Consider the following 14,662-nt stretch of genomic DNA (forward strand, 5'->3'; position numbering starts at 1 on the left):
GAGCTATATACAGCTCTTTTTTTTCATAAGCGACTTGGCCGTCGCAACTGATGGCTAAGCAAAGCGGCTTAAAACGTGGACATGATGTTGATTCTAAATGTGGAGGGAAAAACCGGAGGACCCGGAGAAAAAAATCCACGCGACCACGGGGAGAGAACAGCGCAAAATCCAAACATATAGCAGGCGTTAGGGTCAGGATCGAACCCACGACCTCCTGTATACCAGTGGCGCGAGTGTAATAATGAGGGAATAATAAACCATGGGTTTCATTGCAATGCCCTCTGATGGTCACTCCGTAGACCCACAGCCGTAGTCACGTGGTGCTGATGCATGGTGGTCAAGTGGTCTTCAGAATCTTTTTAGATTTTTTTATTTAGACTGGAAGAATCCGATGAACTACAAAGCTCTTTTCTACCGATGTCCGTTAAGGGGCGAGTCAGAAAGTTACAACAACAAACAATATTAAAAACACCATAGGGGTACAAAGTATAGGAAAGTCACGAAATAAAACCAAATAAAGTTTATAAGTACAAATAAATAATATAAGTACATGGTTGTCAGTTTATGAATATAAATATGCCTCGGTTAAATGTCCTTGATTTAGCACGGTTCTCCTCACCTCCTGTTGGTACGGTTGGCTATATACGGTGCAAACGAAGTTCAAGATTACATACATCCATTTAACCATTTAGCCAGCCTAGAGGTCCTTGATTTAACCGGCCTGAGGTCTGGTCAAATGCATTGCCTTCCACAGAGCCCAGCCGCCTATTATGCATAGTGGTTGTCCATCCAAGCACTCGCCAGGCTCAACTCTCCATAGCTTCTGATCTTTGGATGAGGTGGGCTGCATTGCGAGTAATTTGTGTGTATATACGTTGAACTTCCTTCACACCGTACGTAGCCAACCGCGCTCATTGGAGGTGCAGTGTTGAGTCTATGGGTAGTGTTAGTCTATGGATAGTATTGAGTCCATGAGTAGTGTTGAGTCTATGGGCAGTGTTAGACTATGGATAGTGTTCATCTATGGGTAGTGTTGAGTGTATGAGCAGTTTTAGTCCATGGGCAGTGTTGAGTCGATTGACAGTGTTGAGTCTATGGGTAGTGTGAGTCTATGGGTAGTCTTAGTCTATGGGTCGTGTTAGTCTATGGGCAGTGTTGAGTCTTTGGGTAGTGTGAGTCTAGGGGTAGTGTTAGTCTATCGGCAGTATGTATACTGAACTTCTTTTGCACCGTACGTAGCCAACCGTGCTAATGGGAGTTGCGGGGGAAGGACAACACAAAAAAAATGTCGCCGTTGGGGAAACACAAAAGGATTATTAAAAATGTGATGAAGACTTTAAAGGTTGAATAAAGTCACCTATTTTGAAATTGGAGCGGAGTGGTGGTACAGCAGTTGCTGTGGCGTGCTACGAATCCGGTAACCCGAGTTCAACAACCTTCGCTGAGCCGCAATGACCAGCGTGGTGAAGTATGGTAGCAAAAAAAAGCCATGACAGACATGGCTTGGAGTAGCCTCCACCCATTGGTGGATTAATATTATTATTAAAATAAAGTGAATTTTAATTATTCAATGAAAATCTGTCGAGCAATTTTGCAAAATATATATAGGATTTATTACGTAATCCATAGAAAAAAATCTTATTTAACCGTTTATACTTTTGAGAACTCTCCACGATATGATGCATTAGGGGGAAAAGTAATGTGGCCACTGTAAGATCGTTTGTGCCACCATTTTGGCGAGAAAATGGGTCACAGACGGAGCTTAATGTTACATTTTCTTTTACGATGCAAAACATTGTGAGGAAATTACAAAGCGATACTGAGAAATACAAAATTGCCGAAACCCTCCTAGGACTTGATGGCAGACTTTATCAAAGCTCCCTGCAACCAAAAAAAAATTGGTCGCAATGCCATCCAGTTACTGGGGAAGTTTAGTGCAGTCATTGCCGTAGGCCCTGAGTTGCAAATAATGAATGTGCCCTCGGAGGGAACTGCACTCATTGCAGAAATTACAAATATTTTGTTCACACATCCACATCTTAAATCTCACAAAGGCAAGGCAAAGATCCCCCGTATAGTTTTAACAGACTGTAGGAGCAAGTGCTGTTAGCGAGCAGAACCTATGAGGGCCGGAACGGAACAGGAGGGGGTGGTTGGCCAGCACCACGCCCGGCCACCTTTATCTCCCCAGTGGCGATGTTTACACACCGCACCAGTTACTCATTTGAGGCCAAGTCGACCTAGGGGAGGCCCAGGACCGGTTGACACAATAGTCACTGGCGTTGGCCGTGAACGGGAATCGAACGCGGGATGCCGGATTCATTGCGCAGCGTAGCGCTAACCGCTACACTGGCCGCTCTCCGCCTTAAATCGCACGGCGCACACACAGACACAGTCGTCCACGGGTCGAGCATTTAATAGTCACGGAGAGGCCACGCTGATGCTTGTCTCTCGATTAGCCCAATGATGGTTCACCACGCGAACTCCTGTGATCATCCTCGCAGCAGCGGCGTGTTTTGGCGAAGCCATCGAACAAAGACCGTGGTCACCGCATCGCATGGTGCTGCTTTCAGATGTGCTTCTGCGGCCGCCCGGAATGCTCTTCCTTCCAATATTAGGAAGCCGCTGGAGCTATGCACTTTAAAATCCTGGAGATTGAAAACTCATTTCTTTAGAGCTGCTTTTTGTGTTTAGTTTGTTGTCCTTCCCCCCGCGGTTGGCAACATACGGTGCGAAATAAGTTGAACGTACATACATACTACACTATACACTACACTATACACGAGACTGCGCTGTACACTACACTATGCACTTCACTATACAATACTATACACTATACCAGTATACTAAATTGAAAACACATTTCTTTAGAGCTGCTTTTTCTGTGTTATTTTGTTGTCCTTCCCCCGCACCGCCGATGAGCACGGTTGGCAATGTATGGTGCGAAAGAAGTTCACCATACGTACTATACTATACACTACAATATACACTACAACACACTATACTATACACTACTATACACTACACTACTATACACTACACTATACTAAATTGAAAACAGATTTCTTTAGAACTGCTGTTTGTGTTTAGTTGTCCTGCCGCCCATATCTGTTTAGTGCAGTAGGCTGCGTATGGTGCGAAAGAAGTTCAACGTATGTACGCACGAACATTCAGGAATTCCCCTCACGATACGTGAGACGTGGCCGTGGAGCAACAGTCGGCACAGCGGACTTGCAATCTGGAGGTCGCCAGTTCGACCTCCAAATTTGAACCTCGTCCAATTTGAGGAACGTCGACTCTTTATCGACGACACCTTTCACAACTGCTGTTCGTCGCTGCTGGCCGCTCGGCGTTTTGACCTTTCGGGGGTGCCCCGTGGGTCAAAATGAGGCTAACTGCTGGACGCCTGTGAAAAATAGTTTCTTAGCTCATCGTATTTCTCATCAGGATAAAAAACAAAGATTCTGATATCGAGGCCCACTCTGGCCACAACCTCCCTCCCATCCCAACCCTCCCCAAATCCTCAAAGAGACTCACGTGACAAAGGCGCGGTTGACCTTGGCGCCCCGGTAGTATGAGTATAGGTTAAACATGCCGATCATGAAGGCCAGGAAGACCATGATGAAGATGACCATGAACTTGAAGATATCCTTCACCGTCTGGCCCAGGGAGATCTGCAGGGGCCCAAAGCTCTCGTTGGCCGGCAGGATGTAGGCGATGCGCGAGAAGCTCAGCACAATGGCGATGGAGTAGAGGCCCTCGGAGATGATCTGAGGGTCCGAGGGGAGCCAGTGGCTCCGAGCTGGTGGGGTAGACAGACGTGCACACGCGCACACTTGTCAAATTGTTGGCCAAGTAGCTTGCGCATCTTTTTTCCCCGCCGCGCAAGCGAGGCAGAGCCGCCGCCATCGCCGCCGCGGGGTGGGCCATGCCGAACCGGCCCTCAGCACAGCTCCGCAGGTGCCGGCATTGTTTTTTTATTCCACTGCAGAAAGCCGAGCCGTGCCATGACGTGCCGTGACAGTTTCAAAGACAATGCATACAATGAGGGAAAAAAGTATTTGATCCCCTGCTGATTGTGTACGTTTGCCCACTGACAAAGAAATGATGAGTCTATAATTTTAATGGTAGGTTTATTTGAACAGTGAGAGACAGAATAACAACAACACAATCCAGAAAAACGCATGTCAAAAATGTTATAAATTGATTTGCATTTTAATGAGGGAAATAAGTATTTGACCCCCTCTCAATCAGAAAGATGTCTGGCTCCCAGGTGTCTTTTATACAGGTAACGAGCTGAGATTAGGAGCACACTCTTAAAGGGAGTGCTCCTAATCTCAGCTTGTTACCTGTATAAAAGACACCTGTCCACAGAAGCAATCAATCAATCAGATTCCAAACTCTCCACCATGGCCAAGACCAAAGAGCTCTCCAAGGATGTCAGGGACAAGATTGTAGACCTACACAAGGCTGGAATGGGCTACAAGACCATTGCTAAGCAGCTTGGTAAGAAGGTGACAACAGTTGGTGCGATTATTCGCAAATGGAAGAAACACAAAATAACTGTCAATCTCCCTCGGCCTGGGGCTCCATGCAAGATCTCACCTCGTGGAGTTGCAATGATCATGAGAACGGTGAGGAATCAGCCCAAAACTACACGGGAGGATCTTGTCAATGATCTCAAGGCAGCTGGGACCATAGTCACCAAGAAAACAATTGGTAACACACTACGCCGTGAAGGACTGAAATCCTGCAGTGCCCACAAGGTCCCCCTGCTTAAGAAAGCACATATACATGCCCGTCTGAAGTTTGCCAAAGAACATCTGAATGATTCAGAGTACAACTGGGTGAAAGTGTTGTGGTCAGATGAGAAAAAAATTGAGCTCTTTGGCATCAACTCAACTCGCCGTGTTTGGAGGAGGAGGAATGCTGCCTATGACCCCAAGAACACCATCCCCACCGTCAAACATTGAGGTGGAAACATTATGCTTTGGGGGTGTTTTTTTCTGCTAAGGGGACAGGACAACTTCACCGCATCAAAGGGACGATGGACGGGGCCATGTATCGTCAAATTTTGGGTAAGAACCTCCTTCCCTCAGCCAGGGCATTGAAAATGGGTCGTGGATGGGTATTCCAGCATGACAATGACCCAAAACATACGGACATGGCAACAAAGGAGTAGCTCAAGAAGAAGCACATTAAGGTCCTGGAGTGTTCTAGCCAGTCTCCAGACCTCAATCCCATAGAAAATCTGTGGAGGGAGCAGAAGGTTCGAGTTGCCAAACGTCAGCCTCGAAACCTTAATGACTTGGAGAAGATCTGCAAAGAGGAGTGGGGCAAAATCCCTCCTGAGATGTGCGCAAACCTGGTGGCCAACTACAAGAAACGTCTGACCTCTGTGATTGCCAACAAGGGTTTTGCCACCAAGTACTTAGTCATATTTTGCAGAGGGGTCAAATACTTATTTCCCTCATTAAAATGCAAATCAATTTATAACATTTTTGACATGCGTTTTTCTGGATTTTTTTGTTGTTATTCTGTCTCTCACTGTTCAAATAAACCTACCATTAAAATTATAGACTAATCATTTCTTTGTCAGTGGGCAAACGTACAAAATCAGCAGGGGATCAAATATTTTTTTCCCTCACTGTATACTATCAGAGCATTTTTTTGCATGTTCACCACAAGTATATGTGCTTAATGCGGTAACATGATTCCTTGCAAAAGGTTTCAGTTTGGTGTTTTAACATCTTAACACCTGTTTTATTGCCAGAAAGGGAAAAACCTAGTCTTATACTTTGATATTGCCAAGGAAGGTCCCATGATGTAGCTGCTCACCCCGAGCTCTCAATGTACTGATAGTGGCATTGTATTTGTGATGTTCACCTTTTGGCGTCCACTGTTTGAGAATAGGCTCTAAAGAAAGCTGTCTCTGGTGTGGACCAATCCGTTTCAAAGACGATGCACATACTATCAGAGCATGTTTTTTTTGTATGTTCACCACAAGTATGTGTGGTTAATGCAGACATGATTCCTTGCAAAAGGTTTACGTTTGGTGTTTTAACATCTTAACACCTGCTTTATTGCCAGAAAGGGAAAAAACACTTTTGTTACACGCCAATCTAACCCGAAATAAACTTCATTTTGAATCGCACATTATCTGCAGCTACGCAAGCTGTTTTTTTGTACATTTTCATTATTTTGAAACGCAAAATGACAATGGTAATTAATGTTTACATTGTTTTCGCTTGAGATGTTGAGCCCTGATAGCAGCAGCAGCACCTGTGCCTGTGTGCGACGATTGCCAAGCGGGGCTTCAGTGTCCCCTTTTGTGCAGCACAGATCCTGACCAGTAGTCACTTTCACTTAAATTTGAAAGTGCGAATGAACCTGGCTCCATCCGTGACACAGAGGTCACGGCGACTCTCGTGAAAGGGGGGATCCGACGTGAGTCCAATCTCAGCGTGAAGTCACGCTTCACGCTGAGAAGGGCTTTTCGATGCACAGGAAACACCGGCCAAATTGATCAAAGGGGTTGCCGTTTCGTCAATTCGGCCTCCGTGCAGCTGACAAGGTCACGTTGTCATCGCCCGTCAAATACCTCCAGAGACCAAAGCGCATTGGATGGCGTTGCACGGATTCGATGCGCGCATGTGATTCCTCACTCCTCGTTTTAGTACAATAACAGTACGCTCCACGGTGCCACGTCACCCCCGTGTACACACCGCAGTTCAGCCGTTATTGCGCCGACCACGAGCCGGCCCCATCGATTCATAAATCATTTATACATCATCACGACCGCGCATATATACACACGGTGCATGAATATTGCACAAATTGCATGAAATTTAAGTGTCGGTCACCGCCACCATCATCGTCATTGTCGAAGCAACAGACTTTCTCCCCTGGAGGCAGAAATTTAGTGGGCGGTTATCACATTAATCTTTCATCATCTTACATCAAAATTGCGATGGGCGAGGAAGGTGCAATATTGGCATTTGCAATTGCCCGGCTTGTATTCATTGTGAGGACAATTTAAAAATATATATATTTTTTTATGAATCTGAGACGCGTTCTTGCTTTACTAAGAGCCTTTATTTGGGACACCAACAACTATTCTTAGGCCAGGGCTTTGGTTCTCGATTCTCGAACATCATCTTCTCTCCAAGCCGCCCCTTCACTTTGTACTACCCCCCTTTTATATCCCTCGAGCGCCCTTTCTGGAAGGTCCGCTCAGCCCCAATTCCCTCAGCCAATCGTCGTCCTCTTTCTCTTAACGGTTGTAAACCGTCACCCCGACAGTCAACCCTCGTTTCCCGCCTTTTACGTTTGAATTGCTCTACTTATTAGTTTTAATTATCTGGTCGTAGCCAATCCCCTTTGAGGCCTCTCTGCACCAATCAGAAGGTTTGACGCATGCGTATGTAAGTGGTCTCTTGTTTTCAATCCTTATATCATTATTATTTATTTTCCCACGTAAATGCGGATCAATGCAGGAACCTCGTAAGTAAAGTAAGAAAACAACAACAACACACACCCGATCATAAATTCGGCACCTAGAGCCACTTTAAAAAAGAGAACACCCCTTTAGGATCTGATTGAAAATGCATTCGGTGTGGAAGCGGCAAAACGCCGCTCCAATCATCTTGACGATCGCCGCTCCGATCATCTTGACGATGTGCCCGCTCCGATCGCCGGAGCGGGCACATCATCAAGAGCGGAAAGGGGGGGGGGGGTGACCCGATTGACCTCACCGCCGCCACTGCCGCCCCGCGGGTCTCTCGCATTCTAATTCACTGCAGACGGCTTGACAACGGTCAGCGGACAGCCGTGGGGATGACAACGGCTTTACTCTCTGCATGCGCGAAATGAGTCAGTGGTGGGCGGTGAGCGGTGATCGCTCAATTGGCCGGCTGGGCTAAAAGCTGCCGAACGTTTCCGAAGTAATGTCCCTTTAATTGCAAACGTGCTTTTCATCATTATTATTCTTCATCATTGTTGTCGCCGGCTATGATACATATACTTCTGGATGAAGGCCTACCAAAGCAGTCACCATCTCTCACGATTCTGAAATGTAATGATTCAAACAACTCATTCACACACAAGCTTTAAATGTACGTGGAATTTTATGGTCAGTTTTCTAATTGCCATCATTCCAATTAGCTATGGGGTAGGGTTCCTCGTCAGTTTTCCTCCTTCCGCTTGTGATCCTAATTCGTTGATTCAACCTCTCAATCTCACCCCCAATTCCATCGCGTCCTCCCCAAGGCAGCCCAGCCACCTTGTTTGCTGTCTCTCTCCTGAATCATCCCCTCTTTAATTTTTTTCATCAAAGGCCTTCTTCATAACCTGATCTGAGCTCTTTCTCACCGCGGTGGCAAGATGTTAACTACCTCGCCTGGTATGCAAGAGGTCATGGGTTCCATCCCGACCCTAACGCCTGCTGTATATTTGGAGTATGCACGTCTCTCTCCTTGTGGTCACGTGGATTTTTTTACGGGACCCTACGGGTTTTCCTTCCACATTTAGAATCAACGTCACGTGTTTAAAGTATATGGCTGCTATAAAATTCCACGCGATGATAACGCCACTTCATTGAGCTGTCATTTGTGGCAAGGTCGCTTGTGCAAAAGAGCTGAATAGCTCAGTTGGGCCTTACCTGGTAAAATACAAAAGTCGTTTAGTTTAGCAATTGAGTACATGTCCACACCACCTTAGTATTGCGCCTGTAACCTTGCTCAGCATCCCTCTTCTCCTCAAGCGTGAGATGTTCTTGAGGACCAGGTGGCGTTACAACCTTGATGAATCTTAAACAGCTTTCTGCAATGCTTCGCTTTTTATTGTTTAAATCCATCGCGGATTATGGGCGATGGATTTAATGCATGGCTCTTGCACCCATTGCCACGGTGGTGCCATACAACTCTCCGACGTGTTGCGGGTTGGACTGCGAGTTATTCGTCGTTCGACGTCCGACGTTTTGCTCCGCACGCCCGGAGCTTCTTAGTCAAAAACCGATTTGAAAATCACAAAAAGACTTCCGGCTCGCTGATCAAAACGTTGGACATCGAACGATGCGTGGTACAAACCCGGAGAGCGTCGGGTGGCACCCACAGGGTCGGGAATGCCACGGGGAAAGGAAGTCGGGAACACAGTCCGGGACGACGTTGGGAACGGTACATCAGGAACGCCATCAGGAATGCGGGTTGAGAACGCATGTGGGGAACACAATCAGGAACGCGCATCGGGAACGCCGTCGGGAATGCCATCAGGAACGCGAATTTGGGAAAACGCGTTTGGAACGCCGTCGGGAAGGCTGTTGGTAACGCTGTTGGGAACGCGCATGGGGAACGCCGTCGGGAACGTGCGTTGTGAACAAGCATCGGAAATGCCGTTGGGAACTTCGTTGGGAACACGCATTGGGAATAAGCTTCGGGAATGCCGTCGGGAACACCGTTGGGAATTCCGTTGGGAGCACGATCGTGAACTCCGTTGGGAATGCGCGTTGGGAACGCTGTTGAGAACACCATCAGGAACGCTGTCGGGAATGCCGTCGGAAATGCGCGTTGGGAACGTCAGCAGCGGACGAGGGAGCTCCCATCCAAGAAATACGCTGAAACAGCATGCCTATACAGGTACGTCGATGGTGATCAATTGTGAGCAGCCAGTAATGGACACTCTGCATCTTCTGCAATTAAACGTACATAATCAATTAGATTTACATAAGAATTAACTGTGCATAACCCTACTAATAATAGATATCCATTGTAATGGATATGGCTACATTAACCCCCCCCCCCCCTGCTCTGGTCTTCGCAGCTGATAGGCTCACTAGTGATGACATCACATTTATCCCCTCTATTTAAGACCGATGCAGGAGGAGGATTTCTCCACAATTCTGGCTGTAGCCTGATCAGGCTGGAGTGCTGAACTCGTAATTCATTCCAATGTTTTCTTTACGTGACAATCCTTGCTGATTGGCTGTGCCAGGTGGTGGCTGGTTTAAGGGCGCAATGGTGGCGAGATGTTAACTCCTTCGCCTGGTATACAGGAGGTCGTGGGTTCAATCCCGACCCTGACGCCTGCTCTATATTAGAAGTCTGCGTGTCTCTCATCATCATCACGGTGGCTAGGAGATGTTAAGTACCTCGCCTGGTATACAGGAGGTCGTGGGTTCAATCCTGACTCTGACGCCTGCTGTATATTAGAAGTCTGCGTTTCTCTCATCATCATCACGGTGGCTAGGAGATGTTAACTACCTCGCCTGGTATACAGGAGGTCGTGGGTTCAATCCTGACTCTGACGCCTGCTGTATATTAGAAGTCTGCGTTTCTCTCATCATCATCACGGTGGCTAGGAGATGTTAACTACCTCGCCTGGTATACAGGAGGACGTGGGTTCGATTCCAACCCTGACACCTGCTGTATATTTGGAGTTTCCGGTGTCTCTTTCTCTCTCTCTTCTCCCTGTGGTCGCGTGGATTTTTTCTCCGGGGTCTTCCAGGTTTTCCCTCCACATTTAGAATCAACATCACACGTTTTAAGAGTATTTGGCTGCTATGAATGTCCACGTGATGATGATAAGCCACTTCGTTGAGCAATCATTTGTGGTGGCCAGGGTCACTTCTGAAAACAGAGTTACGTAAAAAAAAAGAGCTACCCGGTAAAATACAAAAAAAATTGTTTAGCTTGAACGACATATTTATATTTCCACGATGTAAAAAACTAAAAAAGAAAACAGCCTTATATATGGATAACATCGGTTCCTGCGGAATCCTACTGCTCACACGGCAACGTCAAAACCCACCCAGGTTGAAGTAGCGGATGTGCTCGGGTAGCGTCGCGTTGGAGACGTTGGGAAAGCCCTCCGAGTCGACGAAGCGCTGCGCCTCGGAGGCCTTGAGGAAGGCGAAGAGGCGCGCCGTGAACGACGCCACGAAGATGGAGAGCATGCCAAAGTCGAGGACATTCCACAGCTGGAAGAGGTACTCCTTGAGCCCCTCGGCCCACAGCTCCTTGCACTCGGCCCAGATCATCCCTGCGGCGAGGTGGTGACGAGAAGCCGGGGAGGGGGGGGGGGGCAGTGGAAACACGAGAATCATGTTTTTAATGATGTTTTTTTTAAATATCCATATGTGGTAGATAAAAACTATAAAACTGTTAAAACTATAAATTATTTTTGTTGTATTTTGTAAGGCCCACTTAGCTGCTATATAGCTCTTTTTGAGTAAGCGACCTGGCCATTGCCCACGATAGCTCAAACGAAGTGGCTTGTCGCCACGTCGTGATTGATAGCAGCGGCCGAATACTCTGACCGCGTGACGTCGATTGTAAATGTGGAGGGGAAAAAAACCACAGGACCCTGGAGTAAAATCATGGGACCACGGAGAAAAAATAGAGACACACAGACTCCAACGATACAGGCATCATCAGAGTCGAGATCAAACCCACGACATCCTGTATACCAGGCGAGAAAATTTACATATTGCCACTGTCACACTTCCCAGAATGGAATTGTCTATGGAAGTATTTAATGAATGGTATGGCAGTTTATTAGAAATGTGCAAATTTGCAAACATTTTCCAAGTTTGATAAATTGTGTTGGTTTTATTTAGTCTCCAACAGCAACGCAATCTATACTATTTTGGATTAACTTTACATAAGGACACATATAACGTGTAAACGTGATATTACAGCATCGAGTCGAGCTGAAATAAATTGGTTCCCAATTTCCTGCACGCAAGCGTTTGTGCATGCGCACGATTGTGCGCGCATGCGGTGGCACGACGGTCATAGCACACTGCGCTACGAACATGGCTACACGAGTTCGATTCCCACTCGGTCGCCAATATCTGGTCCTCCCCCTAGGTCTACTCAGCCTCAAATGAGTAACAGCAAGCCCCTTGCCCAAAGTGAGGGTTACCTTCGTGAAAAGAGCCGCAATCGCAAATCCGCGATATGCCGACAGACACAAAGGCAAATATCCCCCGTATAGCTTTAACAGGCTGTTGGGACAAGTGCTGTTAGTGAGCACCTAATAAGGCCGGTACAGCTCACGAGGGAGTGGGTGGCCAACACCATTTCCGGCCGCCTTTGTCTCCCGAGTGGTGATGTTTTACACACTGCACCAGGTTCTCATTTGAGTACCTAGGTGAGGCCCAGGGACGATTCAGATAATCGTGACTGGTGTTGGCCGTGAGCGGGAATCAAACTCAGGTCGCCGGGTTCTGAGCGCAGAGCGATAACCGCGACACTACCGCTCCCCACAACATACATACACGTGGGCACATGTACTGTACGTTGAGCTTCATTCGCAACGTACGTAGCCAACCGTGTTAATCAGAGGTGCGGGTGAAGGACAACAAACTAAACACACGCACAACGCCTTTGTTTCGCACTTCGCCTGCTCTCCGAGCGAGCACGTGCCCACCCACCGATGATCCACGCGACGATGAGCAGCTCCGTCCAGGTGAAGGACGTCGTCTTGATGCGGAAGAGCTGCTGCGGGTGGTCGGTCTCCGTCTCGTTGGGCAGCAGCTTGACTCCCTCGAAGCGGTCGGAGGCGTTGAGCACCAGCAGCGCCAGGAAGATGGTGAAGGAGGCGGCGTGCGCCACGAACTTCATGAACGGGCTCCGCAGCACCTTCCCGATCTGCGTCGCATGACGAACCCGCGGGTGGGGGTAGGTAGGGGGGGGGGCAGCGGCGGCGGTGAACGTTTAGACCCCCCTCCCCGCGCACCGGTTCCGTCGTTTTCCGTGGAGGCGCCCGCGTGAGCGATCACGAAGCATAGCGGAGGGCATGGGTTGACCGAGGTCAACGGATGGCCACCCACTGGGGGTCATGCACAGCCACGCTCGCGCGCATGGTTCCCGGTGGTTATTCAGAATGATAAAATCTACGAAACTATGAACTATTTTTTTTATTTTACCAGGTGAGCTATCTAAGTCTTTGTCCGCAGCGACCCTGGCTGGTACAAACGATAGCCCAACGAAGTGGCGGCTTACCATCATCGCGCGGATCCGGACATTAACGGCGAGAGGGCTCGTGCGGCACGGGAGGAGACCGGAGCACCCGGTGAAGCGACCCACACATGCACGAGGGGGCAACGCTGTACCCTCTATGGATGGGAGAGACGTGGATTCGTCTGCGCTCTACTGCACCGCCCGCCTTTGCTGCCGAGAGAGAGCCAGGGGCTGGCACCTCCCCGACGCCTCCACGGGGAAGGGAGTTTCGTAACCCGCGGCGATCCACCAACCCTCGCAGTGCTGAATTGCAGGAAGCCATGTGGGTAGCCACCACATCTGCCCGTACTGAACGTCCGTGAAAAAGAGCTTCACAGCTCATCGGATTCCTAGATTAGGATTCTGAGCTCGGCCTTATGGACCATCCCCCGTAAGCATTCGCAATTCCTTTTTGAAGCCTGTTTGGATTTCCCCCCGGGCTCTATCCAAAATACTCGGTCCATCACGTCACGAGAAATAATAATAATAATACAAAATTATAATACTATTACAAATATTAAATATAAAACATAGGGGGAACATAGACATGGAGTCGCGAGAGAGGGGGTAGAGAGAAAGGGGGGGGGGGGGGCAGAGAGGGGTGTAGAGAGAGAGGGAAGGGGTAAGAAGAGCAGAGCCTGAAATCTTTTGTGAAATATTTCATTTAAAAAGGGGTGGGGGGTTTACACAAAGTAAAGCATTAAAAAACAAAAAGACTAAATGATGAATGAAGCAAAGTGCCGACTACACCGAGCATCGTCTTGTTTCCTCTGATCATAAAAAAAAACAGAGAGAGGGGGGTGGGGTGGGAGGGGATCCAACGGATGCCTCGCAGGGCAGCGCGAACTGCCCGCGTGTTGGAGGACGTCCCCGCGGAAGCGGACGTCACAGAGCTGCCACTGAGATTCCTTCGAGTGATCACCTCTGGCCCACCCTGCCGCTGAACGTAAAGTTCGTCGCGTGACAATGCAAGCTCCTTTTTCCCGTTTCCGAGGCGTACTGCAAGTCGCAGGGCGTGGGTGGGGGGGGGCTCGTCCCGTTCACCGGAGACTCTCGCAAACGTGCTCGGTGTTAATTTTGTTTAGAAAGGCATAGTCATAGTAGTGGTCGTAGCGCAGTTGTGTGTGTGTTTTTTTATATAGAATATTTCAATTCCGCATCCTCCCTCAAGTCGTACATTGCAACATCCTGACGTTCTGGACGGCGTTAGCAGGGGTATCGACGGTATCAAGTAAACCCAGACTCATCAGAGCAGGCGGAGAGGGGAGGGGAATTTTCTTTGGGGAAGGGGGGGGGGGCTTGGCCAGGTCATTGCCGTTCTGGGCTCAGGTATTTAAGAACGTTCTAAGGCTTAGGAATGGACCCCACCTACGTGTTGTATTATTTTTCCTCGTCTCTTGAGCTTATACCTCAGATACTCCGGTGCTGAGATCGGGCCTTAATGAATTCAGCCATCGAGTCCGGGAAGGGGGGTTCGTGGTTCTTCCACAAACTCCATATGGTTTTCCTGGCCAGCGCCGTTGTTTTTAAAGATGTTGTTACTCTTCTTTGGTTATTTCGGTAAAGTCACGTAGAATGAGAATAAAATAATAAATTGATAAAATAAAATAAATAACACAATAAAATACTCACCGTGGAGAACTGTAAGCGACACGACCGCTGCA

The 14,662-nt window shown here is 48.1% G+C and overlaps 1 protein-coding gene across 1 annotated transcript in view; it reads right to left on the reverse strand.

Moving 5' to 3' along the window:
* The window catches only part of LOC116955783 (short transient receptor potential channel 7-like), an 88,267-nt gene that overhangs the window by 16,202 nt on the left and 57,403 nt on the right, over nt 1-14,662 (reverse strand). Inside the window, exons 7-9 of the mRNA XM_032977106.2 lie at nt 12,431-12,647; nt 10,804-11,034; nt 3,538-3,802 (exon numbers count right to left, since the gene is read on the reverse strand). Coding sequence (XP_032832997.1) covers nt 3,538-3,802; nt 10,804-11,034; nt 12,431-12,647 — 713 coding nt within the window. The remainder of the gene's footprint in view (nt 1-3,537; nt 3,803-10,803; nt 11,035-12,430; nt 12,648-14,662) is intronic.

This window comes from Petromyzon marinus, chromosome 61, assembly GCF_048934315.1.
Source record: "Petromyzon marinus isolate PM22_M1 ecotype Great Lakes invasive population chromosome 61, UKy_Petmar_22M1.pri1.0, whole genome shotgun sequence".
Classification (NCBI taxonomy): domain Eukaryota; kingdom Metazoa; phylum Chordata; class Hyperoartia; order Petromyzontiformes; family Petromyzontidae; genus Petromyzon; species Petromyzon marinus.